The sequence below is a fragment of the Cibotium barometz genome, chromosome 32, assembly GCF_041138505.1.
Source record: "Cibotium barometz isolate CiBa-2024 chromosome 32, ASM4113850v1, whole genome shotgun sequence".
Lineage (NCBI taxonomy): Eukaryota > Viridiplantae > Streptophyta > Polypodiopsida > Cyatheales > Cibotiaceae > Cibotium > Cibotium barometz.
Genome location: NC_141077.1, coordinates 11,754,805 through 11,774,211, shown reverse-complemented (window position 1 = coordinate 11,774,211; position 19,407 = coordinate 11,754,805). Strand labels below are relative to the sequence as shown.

The window sequence follows — 19,407 nt, the reverse complement described above, 5'->3', positions numbered from 1 at the left end:
GCTTCTTAAAATCCATTTAGCAGCTAGATTTGTTACATCCAAGAGCCCTAATCCCCCTTTACCAGTTTCTATGCAGCACTAGTCCTAATCCCCCTTTACCACTTTCTATGCCGCACTAGTCCCACTTGACCTTGGGAACTTTCTTTATCGACCCCCCCCCCCCCCCAAAAAAAAGGAAGTTCCTACATAGTCTAATGAATTTGCCTAGATCTTCTTCTGGGGGTCTCCAATTGCTCAAAAAATACATGACTGAGGGAACTATAAAGTGGCTGAGGATCATTTTCTTGCTAGAGCAAGTCTGAGTTGCATTTTTTGCCACCTTGTGAGTTTACCTTCCACTTTGTTGAGAACCCATTGCCCAGGGTGACTTTGAAACTCATTAGGATACCTAGTAACCTGAAAATCACCCCATCTTCCAAGGTGCTACATCCTGCTTGCACCAACCACTCTGGAGGCTCCTCAATTAGGGTTTTGATTCCTATTTTCTAGTGGTTCACTGAGCCTAAAGCTCTGCAGTAAATGTCTAGGCATGACCAAAAGCATTTGATACTTTGTTCATAATTGGCCACCATTGCACTTGTATCATCTACAAACATCTATGTGCATAGTTGTTTACCATTTGGGAGAGCAATACCCTGCACTTGTATCATCTACAAACATCTATGTGCATAGTTGTTTACCATTTGGGAGAGCAATACTTTGCACTTGTATCATCTGCATACATCTGTGTGCATAGTTGTTTACCATTTGGGAGAGCAATACCCTGCATCTCACCTTTGTCCATTTTGTCTGATTAAACAGTTCAAACCATCTTTAGCAATAGCATAGAGAAAAGGGGCCAAATGACATCCTTGCGCCTAATGGACATAGTTAGAGGGAAGGCCTCAGTGATCTCCCCATTTACATTAACTCTTGTTGTAGCATTTCCAAATAAAGTCCCCACCATCTGGGTAAAGTGTTTGTCTACTCCCATATGCCTGAGAGATTTCGATACATAGCGCCAACTGTCACATAGGCCTTATCAAAATCAAATTTGAAAAAAATATAGTCATGTTCAGATTCTTTAGCATACTCTAGCCTCTCCCACAAAGTAATAATGGCATCAAGAATATACCTGCCCTTTATGAAGCCCTTGTACTCCTGTCTAATCCAACTTTTCATATGACTGGATAACCTCAGAGCAAGAGCTTTAGCAAAAAATTTGTATGCACAAGTAAGCATAGTGATGGGTCTCCAGTTACCTTTATCTTTCTTATGAATGAGTTTGATCAATCCCTCATTTATTGTGAGAGGGAGATCCCCATAGGACAAAGCCTCTTGCTAGACAACTGATAGGGGGCCAACCAGAACCTCCTTGAATGATTTATAGAATTTTGATGGCATGCCATCCACTCTTGGGCTTTTTTTTCCCCTTTAAGGACTTTACTGCCTTACTTATTTCCTCCTTTGAGAGATTACATTCCAAAGATTTAGAGATCCCTTCTAGGATGGTAGGTTTCTTGGCCTCCCCTATGGTTGCTATATGCAACTGACCTAATCCTCTATGGGATCTCCTCCTTCATTAAAGATACTGTTAAAATGTTGAAATACCAACTTCTTGTTTTCTTCCTTTTAGCTATTCCTGATGCCATTATTATCTATGAGAGGGGGAAGTTTATCTTTGCTTTGTTTAATCTTCAACATCTTAAACATTTCTGGTGTGGGAAGATCACTTTTCCTTGCCCACCAATCTTTGAAAAAGGGGTTAGCCTGCTGGAGAGAAATCTCTTCCTCCTTTCTTATCTTTGCTCTAGTTCTACACACCTCTCAGCTTGCACTGAGTGATCTTCCTTATTTGCATATTCCTCCAGCTCCTTTAGCTTCAAGCAGAGCATCTCTTTTCTTTGCTTCCTAACTTTGGTAACCTACTTTCTGATGTAGATTAGTAGAGATTGAGTGGATTTAATGGTCAAGCTCCAAGCCTTAGCTAGAGTGAGACCTCTCCCAAAAAAATCCCCCCAAAATTTTTAAACTTCCTACTTTGACTTCAGTTAGAGTAATAAAGTCAAGCTTACCTTGCCTTTCAAGCCATTGTCTTACTAGCTCTACTTTGGAAGACTCAGTTAGACTCTTTATATTTAGTGAAGAGCACTTCATTTACCTTTTCTCTGGGAGTTGACCCTCTTAGGTCCACCTTTAGAGGCTGACTGGGGAGTAGTGGAACCCACTAGAGGGTGCCCCCTTTTAAGCTCCTTAACCACTTCCATTTCAATTGTATTGCCATTATCTGTAGTATCGGACAAGTCAAGGTCACCCTGTTCTGCTCATCATCCAAGTGCTCATCCTCTAAGGGTTGGTAAGAGTTGTTAAAGTCATGGTCCATCTGATTGATTTCTGCATTGATCCTAGATCTATCTAGGGGTGTGGGTTGAATGGTCTCTTGAGAATCCTCAATGTCTTTTGGGTCAGAAGGGTTGTCTAATAAGGCATAAGAGTTTACATACGCTCTCTATTGGCCCAGTTTATTCTCCCTGAAGGTTCTTCTCCTGTTGGGGAGAATAAAACCATCATTTTTATCTTTTGTAGGAGCAGGGACACTGGGGGGACTTGAGAATTATTCCCACCAGATTGTTGGCTTTTAATGTTTGTAGCTTGAGGGGGGCTAGGGATTCTTAAGTTAGGATAGTTAATGGGGCAGTTTCTAATCACATGTCCCTGCACTCCACAATGGAAACATGCATTGGGAAGATGTTTATAAAGAACTTTTTGTTTCACATTTCATGTTGTATAGGAATCTACCTTTCTACTTTTTCAGGTGGTCGTCTCAATGGCCCCAAGCCATTTGCCTGCTATCCTATGTGGGTAGAGCTGCCCATTGCCCAACCTCCCATTCTACACCTGTACCCATGGGTGAAGAATAGAGTGCCCCCATAGGTAAAGTCCTAGGCCTAAGACCCAAGAATGACATCGCCAAATCCTTGTGGAAGTTGACCTTCCTGTTCAAACTTTTCTTGATTTGAATCGACTATACATTGATGTGATTGATGCGAGGATTACCCTAAAACCGCACATGCTTTTTTATTGTGAGATTTAATTAAAGAGCTATATGCTTAACAAGAACCTTTTAATGAATCGGGACCGTGTTTGCAGCAGTGATTCCTCTGCAAGTGGAGTGATGAAAAATGCTACGAAGACCTCTTGTGAGCGACGGGGGAAGAACAGACGAGTAGTTGGCCTCTTGGCAGGAAAACAGATGGGCCTGTGAGCTTTTCGCCCAAACAGGAAAAAATGCCGCAGTCTTCTGTAGTTCTGGCTACTGCTGGGTACGATCACACCATCCGATTCTGGGAAGCCCCCACTGGACGATGCTATCGCACTCTGCAGTACCCGGATTCGGTAAGGGTTTAACCTTAATACACTTCCTAAAATCACTTTAAATCACTTAAAACTTGTGAAATTTTATGTGGGCTTAAGGACTTGTGCCTAGCAGTTTAAATAAACAACTTGAAATCGCCCAAAAAAGTGTATACCTTTTTGTGGGCATTAAAAATCATCTCTCTGCATGACAAATTGCCCAAAAAAGTGTTTAATTTCATGTGGGCATGAGGATTTTTTCCCACTTTTTGACCTATGCAGCATTTAAAATTGCCCAAAAGTATGTTATGTTAAGTAGGCGAGAAGAATTGGTTCCATTTTTTGATGTGTGCCGCACTGTCAATCGGTTATGGGTTTTTGCACGTTTAATGGCCCAAAAGTATGGAATATCTTGTGGGTTGCACTTTCTTGGAAAAATTCTATGTGGGTGGGTATGTGTGGCTCGTAATGTGTCATGTCTCCCACATTTTGTATGTTCATTTGAACTGTTTGTACTGCCTTCAGCTTGAGACTTTTCAGCTTATTCATGCATCAAATAGTAGGCATGACAACAGAAACTATGATTACTTATTAGTGTTTAGTGACGGTCGCTAGTAATTAATAAATGGTGGATGAAGGAAGAGTTTTTAAGGTTACAATAGGTGGAGCAAAGTCATTACTACACATCGATGCCTTGAGTCGAACAAAGTGGTGTAAAGAGTGGTCGTTTCTAGCTTCATGTGAATGAGCACTTGCTTACTTCATTATAGCTTCTTCTGGCCACTATGTCGATGGGTGGTCTAGCCATTTTTCCCTGCTCCTAAAACTATGGAGGCCTTGCTTCCTTGCTCCTTCACAGCCTCGGTCGTGAGTTTCTTTTCTTTGTTGCAATTGGGTTGTTGTTTGGCTTCCTGCTATTTGATGATGTTTTGCCTTCCGGGATTACATGCATCTACCTTATAATACATGATGACCATATCTTTCTGTCATCTTTTTTTAGGAAGTGCTTCCACATCAGGCAAGTTGTCTTACTGTTGCCCTCCTGCCCACAGCAAGAGCACCTTGTTATTTCTTTGGATTCTTGCCTTCAGCCACCTGTGCAACATGATCTTTCCGGCCACCTGGCTTGATTGCATTGACTTTCTAGTCTTTTCTTGGTGGTGTGCTTAAGTCTTTGGCAATTTTACACCATCTTTTGTTGCAACTCTCGACATTAGTATGGCCAGCTCTACTGGGCCTTGAGTGATGTTCCTCATTTTGATGGGGTTAGGAGGGAGGTGTGATAGTTTAGTATGGCCAGCTCTATTGGCCTCTAACCTTTGACTTGAAGGTGAGCTTGATGGGCTCTATGGTTGGGCAGTGAGCTAGTTGCCAAGACCCTTTATGCTCCTGGAATATGCTAACCACAAGTGGTTTGAAGGACATGATCTTAACATTGGTATCAAATATTGTGTTAAGATCTTCAATGCATGAATCATTGGTGGAAGTTCCTTTTCTTTAGGTAGGATATGGCATCTGGGTCTGAAAGTTTCTTGTTTTCAAAGGCTATGGGTCTCCCATCTTGGAACAAGGGTGCACCTATTGCAAAATTGTTGGCATTCGTATCTACCACGAACAATCTACTTGGATCCACAATAAGTGAGGTTACTAGCTTCTTCAGCATCCTAAAACACCGATCTAGTTCCTCATTTCAACCACTGGAGAGCTCACCCCGCCTGTCTTGCTTCTCACCTCCTTTAGAAGCTGAGTCATCAGGTGAAAGCCTCAATAAACTTCTTGAAAAAGTCAATGAAAAAAGATCTCACTTGCCTAATCATTTGTTGAATAGGCCATTCAAGAAGCTTCGGCACCTTATCTGGGTCTATCGATATACCATCAATAGAGATGATATGGCAAGGTTTGCGTGTCCAATGATATGGACGTCTAAACCAAAATTTTGTAGGAGTGTCATGATGCACCTAATGTGGGACACTCGGGCATACCAAGGATCCTTCCCATGGTTGGCCAACTTTGTTATTGGCCGCATATGAAATCTTGTGTAGAGGATTATGTGCGAAAGTGTGCCCAAAAGGCTAAAAGACTAAAGAGCTGGGGGTATGCTACTATCATGTACATTCTGAGGCATGGCAGCATGTGGACATGGATCTCAGCATTAGCCAGTATCTTGGCAAGATAAGAGGCTGGATATGGGCAGATTGGATCAGTTTTGGAGGCCCAAATTGTCACATGCACCTTGCACTGGAGTGCTATGTGACACATTGGCTATACATCAGTGCATCATTCATCAGTAGGATTTACCTTTTTAGGAATATTTTGTTGTATGCCATGGCTCCATTGTGAGCCCCAGTTCGGGACATGTCAGGCACACGAGCTACGTAGGTCGGTCTCAAAAGCCATAGAGAGTTTGCATGTGTCAGTCCTCTTACCCACTTGGAGAATTCATCAATTCATACATGTAGAAGTCAAGCCATAGCTGTAGAGTTGCATTAGGGCATGTAGTTGCATAGTAGGCGGGCCTATGGGCCAGCCAAACGCCAGCCCATGGCCACAAGCATCAGCCGACAACAGTAGCAACACCTGGCCAGCATTAGGACTCAGCCGACAGCATCATAGGTGCTATAGACGGCTAGTAGGGTTTTCAGTCGGCCAGCATAAGGTGTTGCTCAGCAGGCAGTCGTGCAGCCCATTCAGTTGGGTAGCATCAAATATAGCATTTTTACTAAGCGCAACATTTTATTTAGCATTTAATGCTAAAATTTGTCCAAAAGCTACTGGCCGATAGCATCTGCTGGCTGACCAGCAGCTTAGGAGCATATAAAAGCAGCGCTTCAGTCCCCACAAATTCATGTCATCATCAGCAAAAGGCAGCATCAGTCCCAAGTAGTTCCAAGCATTCCCAAGATCTCCATGAGGGCATCTTCAACATTCAACCAACATATGTGCATCCCTCAGTTTTGGGGTTGCATAGTGGTCATTGAAGAGCAATTCAACGGAGCTTGGATAGCATCTGGATCAGCATGTGTTTGGTCTACATCGTCCTTGTGTCTGGCAATCCTTAGTTATCATTCATACTCATTGTAAGTTCTCCAAAGAATAATATAAGTAAATACTCTTGCTTGCAGGGGGGGCCCTTCAGTGGGTAAATTTGGGACCCAATACTGTGTCGACTCTTATTTGCTTTCTCTCTCTTCTCTTCTCTCTCTCTAAGTGGAATTGCACAGACTCACGGGTATAAAGAAGGCTTTGTTGAGTGTTACGACGATCAACCTCTTGCATGCTACATTGGTATAAGAGCTGCAGGTTGTAATCCAACTTGGCTACCCTAAAGTGAGAGCATTTCATGGATGGTAAAACTGTGGTCGGGAAAAACCACCCAAGCTTCCACAATGTGAGGAGAGACATCGTCACCAAGTTACAGGGAAGATATTGAAGAAGAGTTCTACAGGGAAGACATAACTCCTACAGAAACGCTTCTGCCAAGCAATGAGGATTTCATCATATTGCTCTTGGTGAAAAACAGGTTGCCAAGGCAACAAAAACAAAAGTTAAGAAAGGCATTCAATTATGGGTTGGTGAGTACTTGTCCGGTTCTACCAATTCTAGTCGTTGGGCGGTGGCTAACCCATGGGCCGGATGGGGTTAGGTTGGAATCAGTAGAGTTTTAATAATAAAATTGATTAATAGGAGTACACTTAGAACTCCAATAGTTAAATAATAACGTGAAGACTTCTCAAATGAATAGATCAACGGCTGTGCCTGATTCAATTAGGAAAAAAGCATTGATCCCTTCAAGTTAAGTCTGTAATAGTTTCCCTTCTATCTGGTTTATTGAGATGAAGGTTAGTTCAGTATCTTGACCTCGTTAGAAAAATTCGTTAAGAAAATAAATGGTGGAATCGTCCCCGTTTTTCGGGCATGGAAAATTTTCCTGGTTTCGGTTTTCGAAATGACCACCAGCTTAGTCTCGTGCCCGGACATTCGAGGGCGAGGCCCCGAGTGGGAAACCCTGCCCCGCGCAAGAGGGAGCTGCTTCCGCTGCAATCGGGAATCTGGTGCGCGGAGGGGACAGTGGGATCCCACAGTTGGTATCAGAGCGCTGTTGTAAATTTATGTAACAGCATCAGAAATTGAAGCCAAAGAAGAAGAAGCGGCACAAGAAAAAAAAGCTAAAGAAGAGGCTGAAAAAGCCAAAGCAGCAGCTAAAAATGCCAAAGAAGAAGCAGGAAAGCCCAAAGAGCTCTCAGAGTTGGAAAATTATTCCTTCTCATGGAGCAACAATGGCACAAAGAATGGCTAGCCAAAGAAGCTCACTGTAAGGATGAGCGAAGGGTCGAGGACGCTAGACGCAAGGGTGAAGAAGACCGAAAGCGGGCAGACCAAGCTAACCAAGAAAGGCTTAATCGTGAGGGTATGCAACTCCAAAATCAGCAGTTGATAGCTGCTATGCAGGCGAATGTTTTGTCTCTTCTCCCTACACTGGTGAGCCAAGGAGCAAGTTCCTCCACCACCGTCATATGAGCTCAACGGAACTTTAGTACGTATGATGGTAACTGTGATCATGTTGGAGTATTACAATTCATTCATCAATTTTTTCGCATATTTTCCATTGGCTAAGCTTTCAAATCCACAAGATCGAGTCCACTTGGCGGCCTGTCACCTTTTAGGCGTAGCAGTCAGTTGGTGGCAGCATTGGTCGAGTCTACATGTAGACCCGTTCACAGGGGCTCCACAGTATGTATGGGACACCTCTGTGTCGACCAAAAGAAAAGGTTTCTTCCTCCAGAGTACATGACCAACCTTGAGGATGAGTTCTACAAACTCTCCCAAAATGAGTCACCCATGCTCACTTACTCTAATAAAGTAATCACATCAGAACAACAATTAGGTATATCCGAGGAGGATAAATTGAAACAATTCATTAGAGGTCTGGATATGAACATTAGGTTTAGTGAACGTAATTTTGAGCCACAATCTAATGACAGGGCTCTCACTCTTGCTTAGAATCAGGAAATGATGTTGAACGGAGGTGAGCCCAAGCAACCTTGGTCTAGCTCCAAACCCCAACAACAATCATCCACAACCCAACATTCATCGTCGTCAAAAGGTGTCTTCCACGGGCAAAGTACTTGAGGCATTTCATGCCATGAAAAAAGTGGCCTCGGAGTCTCCGGCTCTCAAATTGGCTTCATGGAATGATATCACCTTTTGAGGTAATCACTGATGCCAACAATCTAGTCATAGGAGCTGTCCTCCTGCAGGAAGGGCGCCCAATGGCTTATTATAGCTGGAAATTAAATGATGCAGAAAAGAATTATTCTGTGTATGACAAAGAGTTATTGGGGGTGATGACAACACTTAAACATTGGAAACACTTTCTTTGCGGGAGAGAGTTTACCGTTAAGACAGATCACAAGGCACTGAAATGGTTACAGACCATGCCTAGTGCCCAATGGATTGACAGACAAGCCAGATGGAGTTAGATCTTCCAACAATTTGGAGGTATGATTGAATACATCCCTGGCTCAAATAACCCCCTTGCTGATGCTCTCAGTTGAAAAGGCACAATTCAAAATTTGTAGGAGTCCACTGTGCTTGAAATACAAGGGAAAGATCTTGACAGTATGAAGGCACAATACAAGGATTCATTGGAATTTGGGACTCAATTTAGATTAGCCCTGCAGTCAGAACTGTTGGATGTGGCAATTCAAGTAGCTACTCTCGGGTTATCGCATGACTAGAAGTTGTGGTGGATTATCCCATATGCAAGAGCATGGGAAGTCGAAGAGCCATATATAGGGTGTGGTGGCACCTTGTCATAGATATCTCCTTCGGCCGAGTTTTGGGGGGAAGCAATGGCTAGGAGATGGGAGCCTAGACACCGATGTTGCTTAGTGCCCTAGTGTGGTGTGCGTGCTGCCGCTGCGTGACTTTGACATGGTATCATACGCTTAGTTCCAGGTTGCTCCAAGCTTTGCAAATCTGCCCACCTTTCTCTTCTTTGCTGTTCGTTTCCCCCATCACTCTTCCGGCTGCAGATCCAAGACAACAGTGGCTGCGTTTCCCAATTGTGCTAGCCTGCTGTTTGCTGTCAGCGGCCAGCCCTTATAGGCTGCGTTTTCTTCTACAGAGGCAAGAGGTGGAGCTGTGGGTGTGTTTTTTGCACCGGCATCTGTTTTTGGTGAGTTCTTTGCATTTGGTGCTGCCAGACAAGCGGCCCTACATTGTCTTCTTTCTCCACGAGTATCTTGGATTCTCTGTCTCCCAAGATGGTATCTCGGTAGGTCCCACCAAGGTCAAGGATATATTGGAATGGCCACCCCCTAAATGAGTGTGCGAAGTTCGTGGATTTTTGGGAATCACAAGATGGTACAAGATTTTCATCAAAGATTATGCCCTGGTAGCTGCACCCATGATGGATCTTCTTAAGAAGGATTGCAAATTAGTGTGGTTGTTGCCAATCCATCAAGTAAACTTTGATCGTCTCAAAGCTATTATTACCTCAACACCAGTCGTAAAACTTCTTGATTTTCTTGAGTGACTCTATCAAATTAGTTTGTTTCTTTAAATGTATCTAACCTCTTCCAAACCGTGATACGATGAAATTGGTCCACCCAAGAAGTTATACAATTTATCTTTGTAGCAGATGTCCTTTGGACGTAGAGATGTGTCCTTTGATCAATAGACGTGTCCCTTTGAATAGACTTGTCCTTTCGTGATGACCCGTGTGACAAGGTGTGGCCCTTCACTGGTATCCTTTCAATGATTAAGAGTAATTAAGGGTAGTTAGAGAGATAAAGTCACAATCATGATAGGGCGGAGTAGTAGTGATGGTGGGCGAATTTTTCCAAATAGGAGCTTGACCTTGCTCTGATACCAACTGAAGGTCTCATAGAAGGTTATGGTGGGTGGTAGATGACTGTGGTGAAGATGGCGGACAGGGGGAGAGGACTGTTGAGAGCGAAGGAGAGATGGAGAGTCAAAGCTTGAGAGAGATGATTGCACGATTCAAATACTGATTTGATTGATAATACGAATGAAGTATAAGCCAATGTTATATAGGCCTTTCTCACACCAAACCATTTGACTCTTATTTAATGCATGCTTATCCACCCTCTAAGAGGTGGTTCACATGCAGACACACATACACACTACAGCCTTTTAAGGGGCTGCTCACACACTGTTACACACATATAATTATGCCAACAAAAGCTAATATTATGTAGTACATTTGAGTCTTGTCCAATGCATTTATATGCCTTTCTTTTTACTGCTAGTCAGGTCCCCTATCTTTGATTTCTGTGTCGATGTGTTTTGCAGCAAGTGAATCGCCTTGAAATCACTCCTGATAAGCAGTACCTCGCTGCAGCAGGCAATCCTCACATACGGCTCTATGAAGTCAATACAGAAAACACTCAACATGTGGGTTGTTTTCATTAGATTTTGAAGAGATTTTTTGGTCTGACTACAAGGTCGTGGTTCTAATGTCTCTGCTGCTTGTGCTTGAGCAGATCCGCAGCTATGATGGACACTCCAACAATGTCACGGCAGTGGGCTTTCAGTGTGATGGAAAGTGGATGTATTCAGGCTCTGAGGATGGCACCATCAAGATATGGGATCTTCGGTATTTTGCTTTGATTTGCGTCTCCACTGTTTTGAGGGTTGGGTATTGTTGTCTTAAGTTTGATTAATGTGGTGTGCTGGGAGCCTTATGCCATAGACTCTTCATGTAAAGGGGCGTGCACGCGTGCATGCAAACACACGTGCACATGTGTATGTGTATGTACATGCATGTATGTAATGTATCCACGTATGTAATGTATATACACATAATGTATGTATGTATGCAATGTATGGACGTGTGTAATATATACACACGTGTGTGTTTGTGTTTGTGTGTTTTTTTTGTGTGTGTGTGTGTACATTACATACACGCATACATTGCATACATACATACATGTATGCATTTATGTATGTAGTATGCACACAGATATATACATGTATGGGTTGCATGCATGCGTGCATGCGTATGTATATTCATAAGCTACATGATTCCAACTCATTTTGTGTACTTATGTGATCCAGTGCCCCTGGCTGTCAAAGAGAGTATGAAAGTCGGGCAGCTGTTAACACAGTGGTGCTGCATCCAAATCAGGTGAGTTTACAAACATAAACTTTTATTCATTGTACTTGAGTTTTCACTTCTCGTGTAGTGTGATTGTATCTGGGTTTTGCTAGAAAACACATATAGATGAAAGTGAGAGCCTCATGGTCTCTTATTCTCGTTTTGTTGGGACTTCTGATTTTATGAATGTTGGCAGACAGAGCTGATATCAGGTGATCAGAATGGAAATATCCGTGTGTGGGATCTGACGGCAAATTCTTGCAGTTGTGAATTGGTATGTATCTAGTCCTTACCATTGTAAGTGCTAACAGTTTTCTACATAATGTCTCACATATTAGTTAGTAGATGTCGAAATGGTAATTTTTTCTTTTACACCAAGGTTTCTTGCATTTACATTCTGAATGATATTGTGATAATTTGAAGAGCTCTCGTTCTTGCATATGGGTCTTGTTCTATTGATGCAAACCAGTCTTTAACACGATAGAGGATTATAAAGAAAAAGCAGGGTTGGAAAGCTCCATGGCTTTTGGGGTCAGCTGTTTCGACTGGTCTACCATAATTAGCCTGTGTGAATGAGGCCCTCCCCTAGGAGATCTGGTATGGTATGGGATGCATACACCGGATCCTTCAGCTCACAGGTTGATCTTAGACACTTTGACTTAATCCTTTATAACTTGGGGGCGAGCCCATTGCAGTTCGTGTTTGGATCTGTAACTTTTGGTGGGATGTGATTTAGACAACCCCTTATCTGGTCCAAGGACTGATGCCTATCCATCCTGTGCTTGCTCTAAAACGATTATGGGTTTAGAGTTGGTTTGAGGGGTATAGACATTACAGTTGCTTGCTGTGAGTTGATTATGGGTTATAATCTGGTTTGAAAAATCAGGACTTAACACTCTTAAATTCATAACTCTATAGTGTGGTATGAGAATGCAAATTGACAATAGGTGTGCCTGTTTTGGTTTTGGAGAACCTGTCTTATCTAGAGAACAAGTTACCCTTTTTACCCATTGCCTGATGACAAGTTACTTTTGCATGACCAATTCATTGCTTATACTCCTTAGAAGTGGTTTGGTGATTGAACACATACATCCGTCATACTGAACATGCAGAACCAATTGTCAAGGAACATCCTATCTAAGCAAAAGTTACAAAGGATATGGTTTCTTGTAAGGTCAGCTCACACTTAACACAGAGGGGCATATGTCATGTCTCCCATCATAGAAGCGGTTGTGTATACTCTTCATCACCAGTCGATGCTTAAGTTATAAGCCTGACCTATGTCCAGATGTGCAGGTCCCAGAGGTGGATACAGCTATCCGATCACTCACAGTTATGTGGGACGGGAGCTTGGTAATTGCAGCAAATAATAATGGCACCTGTTATGTGTGGCGTGTTTCTCACAAGAAGAATCAGGTGCTTGTTTTATTTTTCCTTTTCCTCTTTTTCATGGGCACCACTAATTGGTGATCCCATGCTGATCAGTTTTGTTTGTACATGTATAAACATAAATTAATTATAAATGTTAGTGCACGTGCACAAAGAGAGAGAGAGAAAGAAAGAAAGAAAGTAGAGAGAGAGAGAGAGAGAGAGAGAGAGAGAGAGAGAGAGAGAGAGAGAGATGAAATGTTATATTAACGTCTTCACAAGGCCAAAGTGACCTATGAGACCAAAGTTACAACCATGTGACCTCTGATACACTGTTTGGAAAAGAAAAGATAGAATTGAAGGTAAGTATCTAGCCCTACAATACATCAGCAGAGCAGGGAGCATCCGGAAGCAGCAACTAGGGAGAGTGGGAAGCTAATGCTACTAGTCAAAATGGGGTACATGAGTACATGGATACATGAATACATTGGGTCTTTGCCGGATGGCTTGGATATCTGCCATAGTGAGATGCCTGGTCGGATGAGCCCGATGCCTCGCAATGATGCTTTGAATCCTCTGGTGTAGGCACTGTCTCCGATGTGAAGATCTGCGAATCCTCGGGTGTCTGGATCTGCCCAACTGGATAGCTCTCAACTAGAGTCCCACAGGGCCTGCTGCTGAGCTGTCGACTGTGTCCTCTCGGGTAGTCCCTCTAAAGAAGTCAGTAATCTGTCTCTGTGTGGACTCCCTGCCAGTTGGGCGTCTGCTCCTGATAATGCACTCTCTGAGCTTGCGGATCTCCAGGAGATAAAACCCAAGCATCTCTGATCACAATAGTCCATGACTCTAGCCAGTGGCCTCTCTGAAAAGGCAATGGTAGCGCCCTCGAACCTCATAGTATGCTGTGCAGTGAACAGATGTAGTGCTCCTCCGTCTCTGGCTCTGTCCGACAAATCTGACAAATCCTATCCCTTGGAGGTATGCCTCTAAATCTGCCTGTCTCTCTCTAACTGATGTGGAGAGGTGCGGATCTGCCCAATGGCGCACCTCAATCCATGAGACAGATGGGTATCCATGTAGCTCGGTCTAAGTATAAAGCCATCCTCAGTGGTGCAGAGAAGATGGTCTTTATAGAAAGCCATCTTCGTCCCCAACTCCTATGAGGGCTCTAGCCATGTCCTCCTAGTGTCCAACTGAATGAGGTCGTGTCTGATGACTACTAATCTCAGAATGTGTCAAGGTGAGAGAGGGTGCCTCCAGAGAGTACTGGAAGGGTGGAAGTCTGTCTAAACTGAATCCATGGAGCTCAAACCAGGATACTATCTGCGCATACCAACATGAAGTGTCTCCCTCCATGGCTAGCTGATGAGAGGACTCTAAAGCAAGTCATGCATACTGGTGTTGGGGAAGCTCCCAGGTGCTATGAATGAAGGACACTGATCTGGCAAAAGCCTCGACTACGATCGGTGGTGCTCCCATCTCGGCTCTGATAATCTCATGGGGTACCGAGGCCTTAGCCCGAATCATCCTGGAGATCATGGACACAAGTGGTCTCTCCATCAATCTCCATCCATCGTATGTGTCTTGATCGACTGTGACGATCTAGGCTAGGCCCCCAGATCTGTACTCCATATAGCATTGCTAATGTGACCAGCGTGTCAAAAAGCCACAGCTTAGTGCGTGGCTCCTGAAACTGTACCTGTGAGCACATCCTCTCTAGACCTCCTAGTGCTGCATATCCTCTAGTCAGTCTGGCCTCTGCTGCCCCCCTCATGGAAAATCTGGGCCCAGTGAACACCACTCCAAGATATGTGTATGAATCAACATACTCCATTGTCTCTTGCCCATATGTGAAAATAGGCGCTGATCTCCAGACCCACTGAGCTGTAGTATTAAACACCATAAGCTTGGTCTTACCAAGGTTAACTGAGAGCCCACTGTCATGTGCATAAGCATGTAAAGTATCCAAGTGCCTCTGCATACCCTCTGGTGAGTCTGCTACTATAAGCACAATATCATCAGCATATAAGAGCAGACGTATCCAAGTGCCAGCCAAATGGGCTCCTCTATCCCCTCGTGTCCCATTATAATGAGAGATCTCATCAATGTATAGTCCAAATAGAGTCGGAGAGAGCGGGCAGCCCTGTTTCACCCCTATAGTGGAGTGTACTGGCTGGGAGAGACCCTCTGAAGTCCGCTCCTACCCAACTACTGTCTCATAAAGTGCCATAATACCCCAAATGAGCTTACATGGAACCCCCAAGTCTTGCAGCCTGCGCATCTGTCTAGCTCTGGGCACTGTGTCAAAGGCCTTGCGGAAATCCACAAAGCCACAGTAGATCCTCCTCCCATGTGCCCTGCCCTCCTCAATGATAGCCCTGAGGGTAAAGATATGATCCAAAGTAGAGAATCTCCTCCTGAAATCGGCCTGTCCCTGAGCTTGGACCCCTTGTCTCTCTGCCCATCTGCTCAACTCTTGCTCAAGAATAGAGGCATATAGCTTGGCCAGCAAGTGACCAATCATAATGGTGCGGTAGTTAGTCGGCAGGCTCGGATCTCCAGACTTGAGTACCGGCACAATCGTGGAAGTACTCCAAGTCCCAGGAAACCCCTCACACATGGCTCTATTAAACATGAGAGCTAGCAAGTCTGCAATCATATCTCGAGAAGAAAGTTATATTAACATCTTCAAAAGACCCAAAGGGTCTATGAGACCAAAATGGATGAAATAAGAAAATCTCGTCATGGATGAAATAAGAAAAAGCAATAGTAAACTAAAACTGAAAGCTAAGATCTCAAACTCTAAGATTATACAAGATGAAAAATCTAGATCCTACTATGCTAGGTATAGGGTACAATAAGTGATGGGATCCCAGATATGGGAGAGCTGAATAAAAACAGTCAATCAACCCTGTATACCGGGCAAGGGCCCATGCAGGATGTCCAAAGGCTAGAGATGTCGATAGTTTGCTGTGAGGATTAGGCTGCTCGATGGCGGGCCAAGATCTTGTGAATCCGTGGCTGATGAGCTGGGGGTGGTCGGGGTCTGACAGGATGAGGGTGTCTAGCTCTCTAGAGTGTGCGTGGACGATCTGATGTGACTCCCATGGGGGACCTGCTGTGAGGGGTATTGTGGTATAGGCTCCCATATCAAGAAAGCATCTGACAGGGTGGATTTGAGTTTTCTAGAGGGTATGATGAGCCGGATGGGATTCCGCGTGGAGTGGATTCATGGGGTTTCAGGACTCTACTTAGCCTCGCATAGCCAGGTCCTCATTCAAGGGGCCCAAGGTGACAGATTTCCTCTTTCCCGCTCGGTTCGGCAGGGCTGTCGAGTGGCACCTTACCTCTTCCTTTTCGTTGTTGAGGCCATGAGCAGTTTTCTCTTTGCCTAAGAGACCGGGCTCCAGGGATTGCGTCTTCCCCTCCGTACACGAGGAGTTTCTTGATTTAGAGTTTGTAGGTGACACAACAACCTTCCTTTTAGGAGATGTTGGGAATCTCCAGAGATTCGCGGAGGCGATTGAGATTTTTTGCCGCACATCGGGAGCGCATATCAATTGGCATAAGTCGTGTGCTTTTTGGGTAGGTTCAACACCCGCCTCGACTTGGCGACCAGTTGAGGCTTTCCAGTGGATCCCAAGGGGCACTCCAGTTCGCTATCTCGGTTGCCAGATTGGCATTGATATCTCTCCCAAACAGCATGTGCTCCGCTTCTTCTGAGTATTCGGAAGAAGCTTTTATATCGGTCCTTGGAGCTCGGCGAGGCTCTCCCTAGCAGGCAGAGTGGTGGTGGCGAACCAGGTACTTCTAGCCACCATGTGGCACATCAGTTTGTGCTGGGCCTTTTCTCGGGCATGGCAAGTACAACGATTGATCCGGAACTTCTTATGGGCCGGAAGTGATGGGAAGCCAGCCAAGGCCAAGGTGGCATGGTGAGTGATCATTCAGCCACGTGGGGCTCATCGATCCTGCTATTCAGAGCCGTGCCCTGCTGGGCGAGTTGATTGTTAGAGGACTCCTTCCCGATGGTGAGCCCTGGAAGGATTTCTTATTGACCCAGATTTCATCCTGCACTCTGAACCTTGGGGGCCGCGGCCACAGAGTACTCGATGGATCTTCACAGAGATGCGAGTCCACGGTTTTAGCCTAGCTTTTGAGGACAGATTTGTAGCTAGTTTACTTTGGGCTTGGGATCATCTCAGGCCAGCCCTGAGACAGATAGTACCAGTTGCCTTAGAGGAGCAGCTTCGGCAGCCTTTGGTTTAGAACCCCTCGATCCGTTTACCCAGTGGCCACATGTTATGGGCGCGACCGCATGTATCTTGGGGAGCCTTGAGCACGGGACCAGCCAAGTCTCTTGGAGATTGGATTGCACACAGACAGTTAGCCTTGGAGGAGCAGGAGAGAGGCCTAAGAGGGATCCGGGGTTGAGATAGGCTGAGCATTGACATTGACTCAGCTGTCCCTCAAGAGTGGCTGATGCCTATTCCAGACCGACCCCCCAGTGTGGCTAGGAGTGTTTACCAGACACGATATCCTCGTGGCGGTCCACGGAGCAGATGAGGACAGTGGCCTGCTCACTTTTTCTATTGGATCCCATGGCAGACTAGAGAGATCAGAGCTCCCCTTGGAGGATTTCAGAGGCTGCACCTTTAGAGGGTGAGGGTGATCGATTTTCGGGCACGGGAATGGCACATAGATCTAGCGTCGGCCAAGGTGGCCAAGGAGAGACTATGGTGGCCATGGATTTGGGAGTGCCGACCTCTCACGCGGCTGCAGTGGGACCCGGGAGAGTGGACTCGGCATGATCCTGCGGATCGGGAGGAGACTCTGGATGCCCCCTTCTTTGCATATACAGCGCAGTTAGGTTGCAGGATCCAGATGCCTGAGATAGATGGCACATCGGCGACATTGTCAGTCATAGGGCCTATCACAGTGCTTCCTTTCAGATTTCTGGAAGAGGCTTTGGGACAGCTTTCGGCCTAGAAAGATCACACTCTTTCTTTGGCTGATGGCACACAATAGTTTGGCGGTCGGTACTTGGCTGGCAGTTGGAGGTCGGTTAGCGGCTTGTCCGTAGTGCGGCCTCCAGCAAGAGTCTCATTGACATTGCCTTTGGGAATGCTCGAAGGCTTAGCCGATTTGGCACCGGATTCTCCGCATCTTCGCTCTGGACATGACATCGACCCGGATCATCACTTGGGGTACTGTCGCTTGGGACATAGAGGCTGGAGTGATCAAGGATTATGAGGAGGATGGGGGAGGACTAGCCCTTCAAGTCTCTCACCATCGTATTGTGGAAATACCCCCTACAAGTGACTGGCGGCCAGGCTCATGCCAGACATGGAGATTTGCAGTAGCATCGTAGCCTAGCACATTTGGCGTGCTAGATGTAGCGAGGCCATCGAGGGTACACACACTCTGCCGCCTAAGACCATCAGGAGCATATGGCTTGATATCATTCACACCCTCCGTGGAAGTTACAGGGAGGTTCTGACCGCGTGTGGAAGCAGTGGGAAGCCTTCTTGAGACTTTGGAGCATAGTCACAGGGAATGGTCATTTTTAGACTCGGGAATGTTTGGGATGGGAGCATCTTCCCGTTCCCATTCCCGTCCCATGTCACTCTATAGTCACACGGAATGGCCATTCTCAATCTTTTCCGTCCTCGTTCCCCGTCCCCATTTCGCGTCCCATGCGACTATGCTTTGGAGGCCTGGCCCTTTCTTCACATATAGAGGTGGTGACCCCATTTGGCATTACAGACCACCTGTGTGGTTGTTCCCCCCGCTCCCCTGTATGAGATAGCCTTCTCCTCACAGAGCGGCCAAGCGGAGGAGAAGCATCTCTTCCCCTTATGATCACTTGTTTCTTGCCCTTATATGAGGCGAGTTTGTATTTAGCCCCTCGTGGTTGTACTTAGCCCTTTGTGGCTGTTTTTCTTTAACTAATTGAAGGATCTTTTTCCTAAGAAAAAAGAAGAACAAGATGGAAATTGACAAACCTCGAGAGTTTGTGTAACCGCTCCCTACAGGAGGCCTACAAATCGGAAGACAAAATACACATTTTTAGATCACTTAACTAATACCAACAATGGACATTACTAGCAATACCAACAATGGTATTGTGTTCACACCCATTTTAAATAGGGGCTGGACATTTGCTTATGTGGGTGTCCAGAGTAATAAGTTGATTTAAGGTGTTATAACCTTAAAAAAAAAAAAGCCTTGCATGGAACCCTTTTGGAAAATACCCACGTGTGAGGTTGGTGGGTTCCCTTCTCATCATCGCCTGTTGGCTGGCTGTGCCTCTTGCTCCATCGCCTCTCTCCAAGGAAGTTTTCGGTGCTGTACCTGCCTTCTTACTCCTGTTGTACCCACCTAAGGAGCTGCTGTACCTACTGGCTTTGCAGCCTTGCTGTACCCGCCTCCGTGTACGAGCTATACCTGCCCACGTGAATGTGTTGTACCTACAAACAGTGTTGCTGCCTTCTTGTACCTGATGTGCTGGCTGCCCACGTGTACCTACAAATAGTGTTGCTGCCTTCTTGTACCTGATGTGCTGGCTGCCCACGTGTACCTGC

At 45.2% G+C, this 19,407-nt stretch overlaps 1 protein-coding gene across 1 annotated transcript in view; it reads left to right on the top strand.

Annotated features, from left to right (window-relative positions):
• The first annotated feature begins 3,006 nt into the window (after window positions 1–3,006).
• Window positions 3,007–19,407, top strand: part of LOC147619825 (target of rapamycin complex subunit LST8-1-like) — a 32,470-nt gene continuing 16,069 nt past the window's right edge. The window contains exons 1-6 of the mRNA XM_086825671.1: window positions 3,007–3,375; window positions 10,651–10,752; window positions 10,842–10,954; window positions 11,416–11,485; window positions 11,652–11,729; window positions 12,752–12,871. Of these exons, the coding sequence (XP_086681797.1) occupies window positions 3,268–3,375; window positions 10,651–10,752; window positions 10,842–10,954; window positions 11,416–11,485; window positions 11,652–11,729; window positions 12,752–12,871 (591 nt within the window). The 5' untranslated portion in view covers window positions 3,007–3,267. The remainder of the gene's footprint in view (window positions 3,376–10,650; window positions 10,753–10,841; window positions 10,955–11,415; window positions 11,486–11,651; window positions 11,730–12,751; window positions 12,872–19,407) is intronic.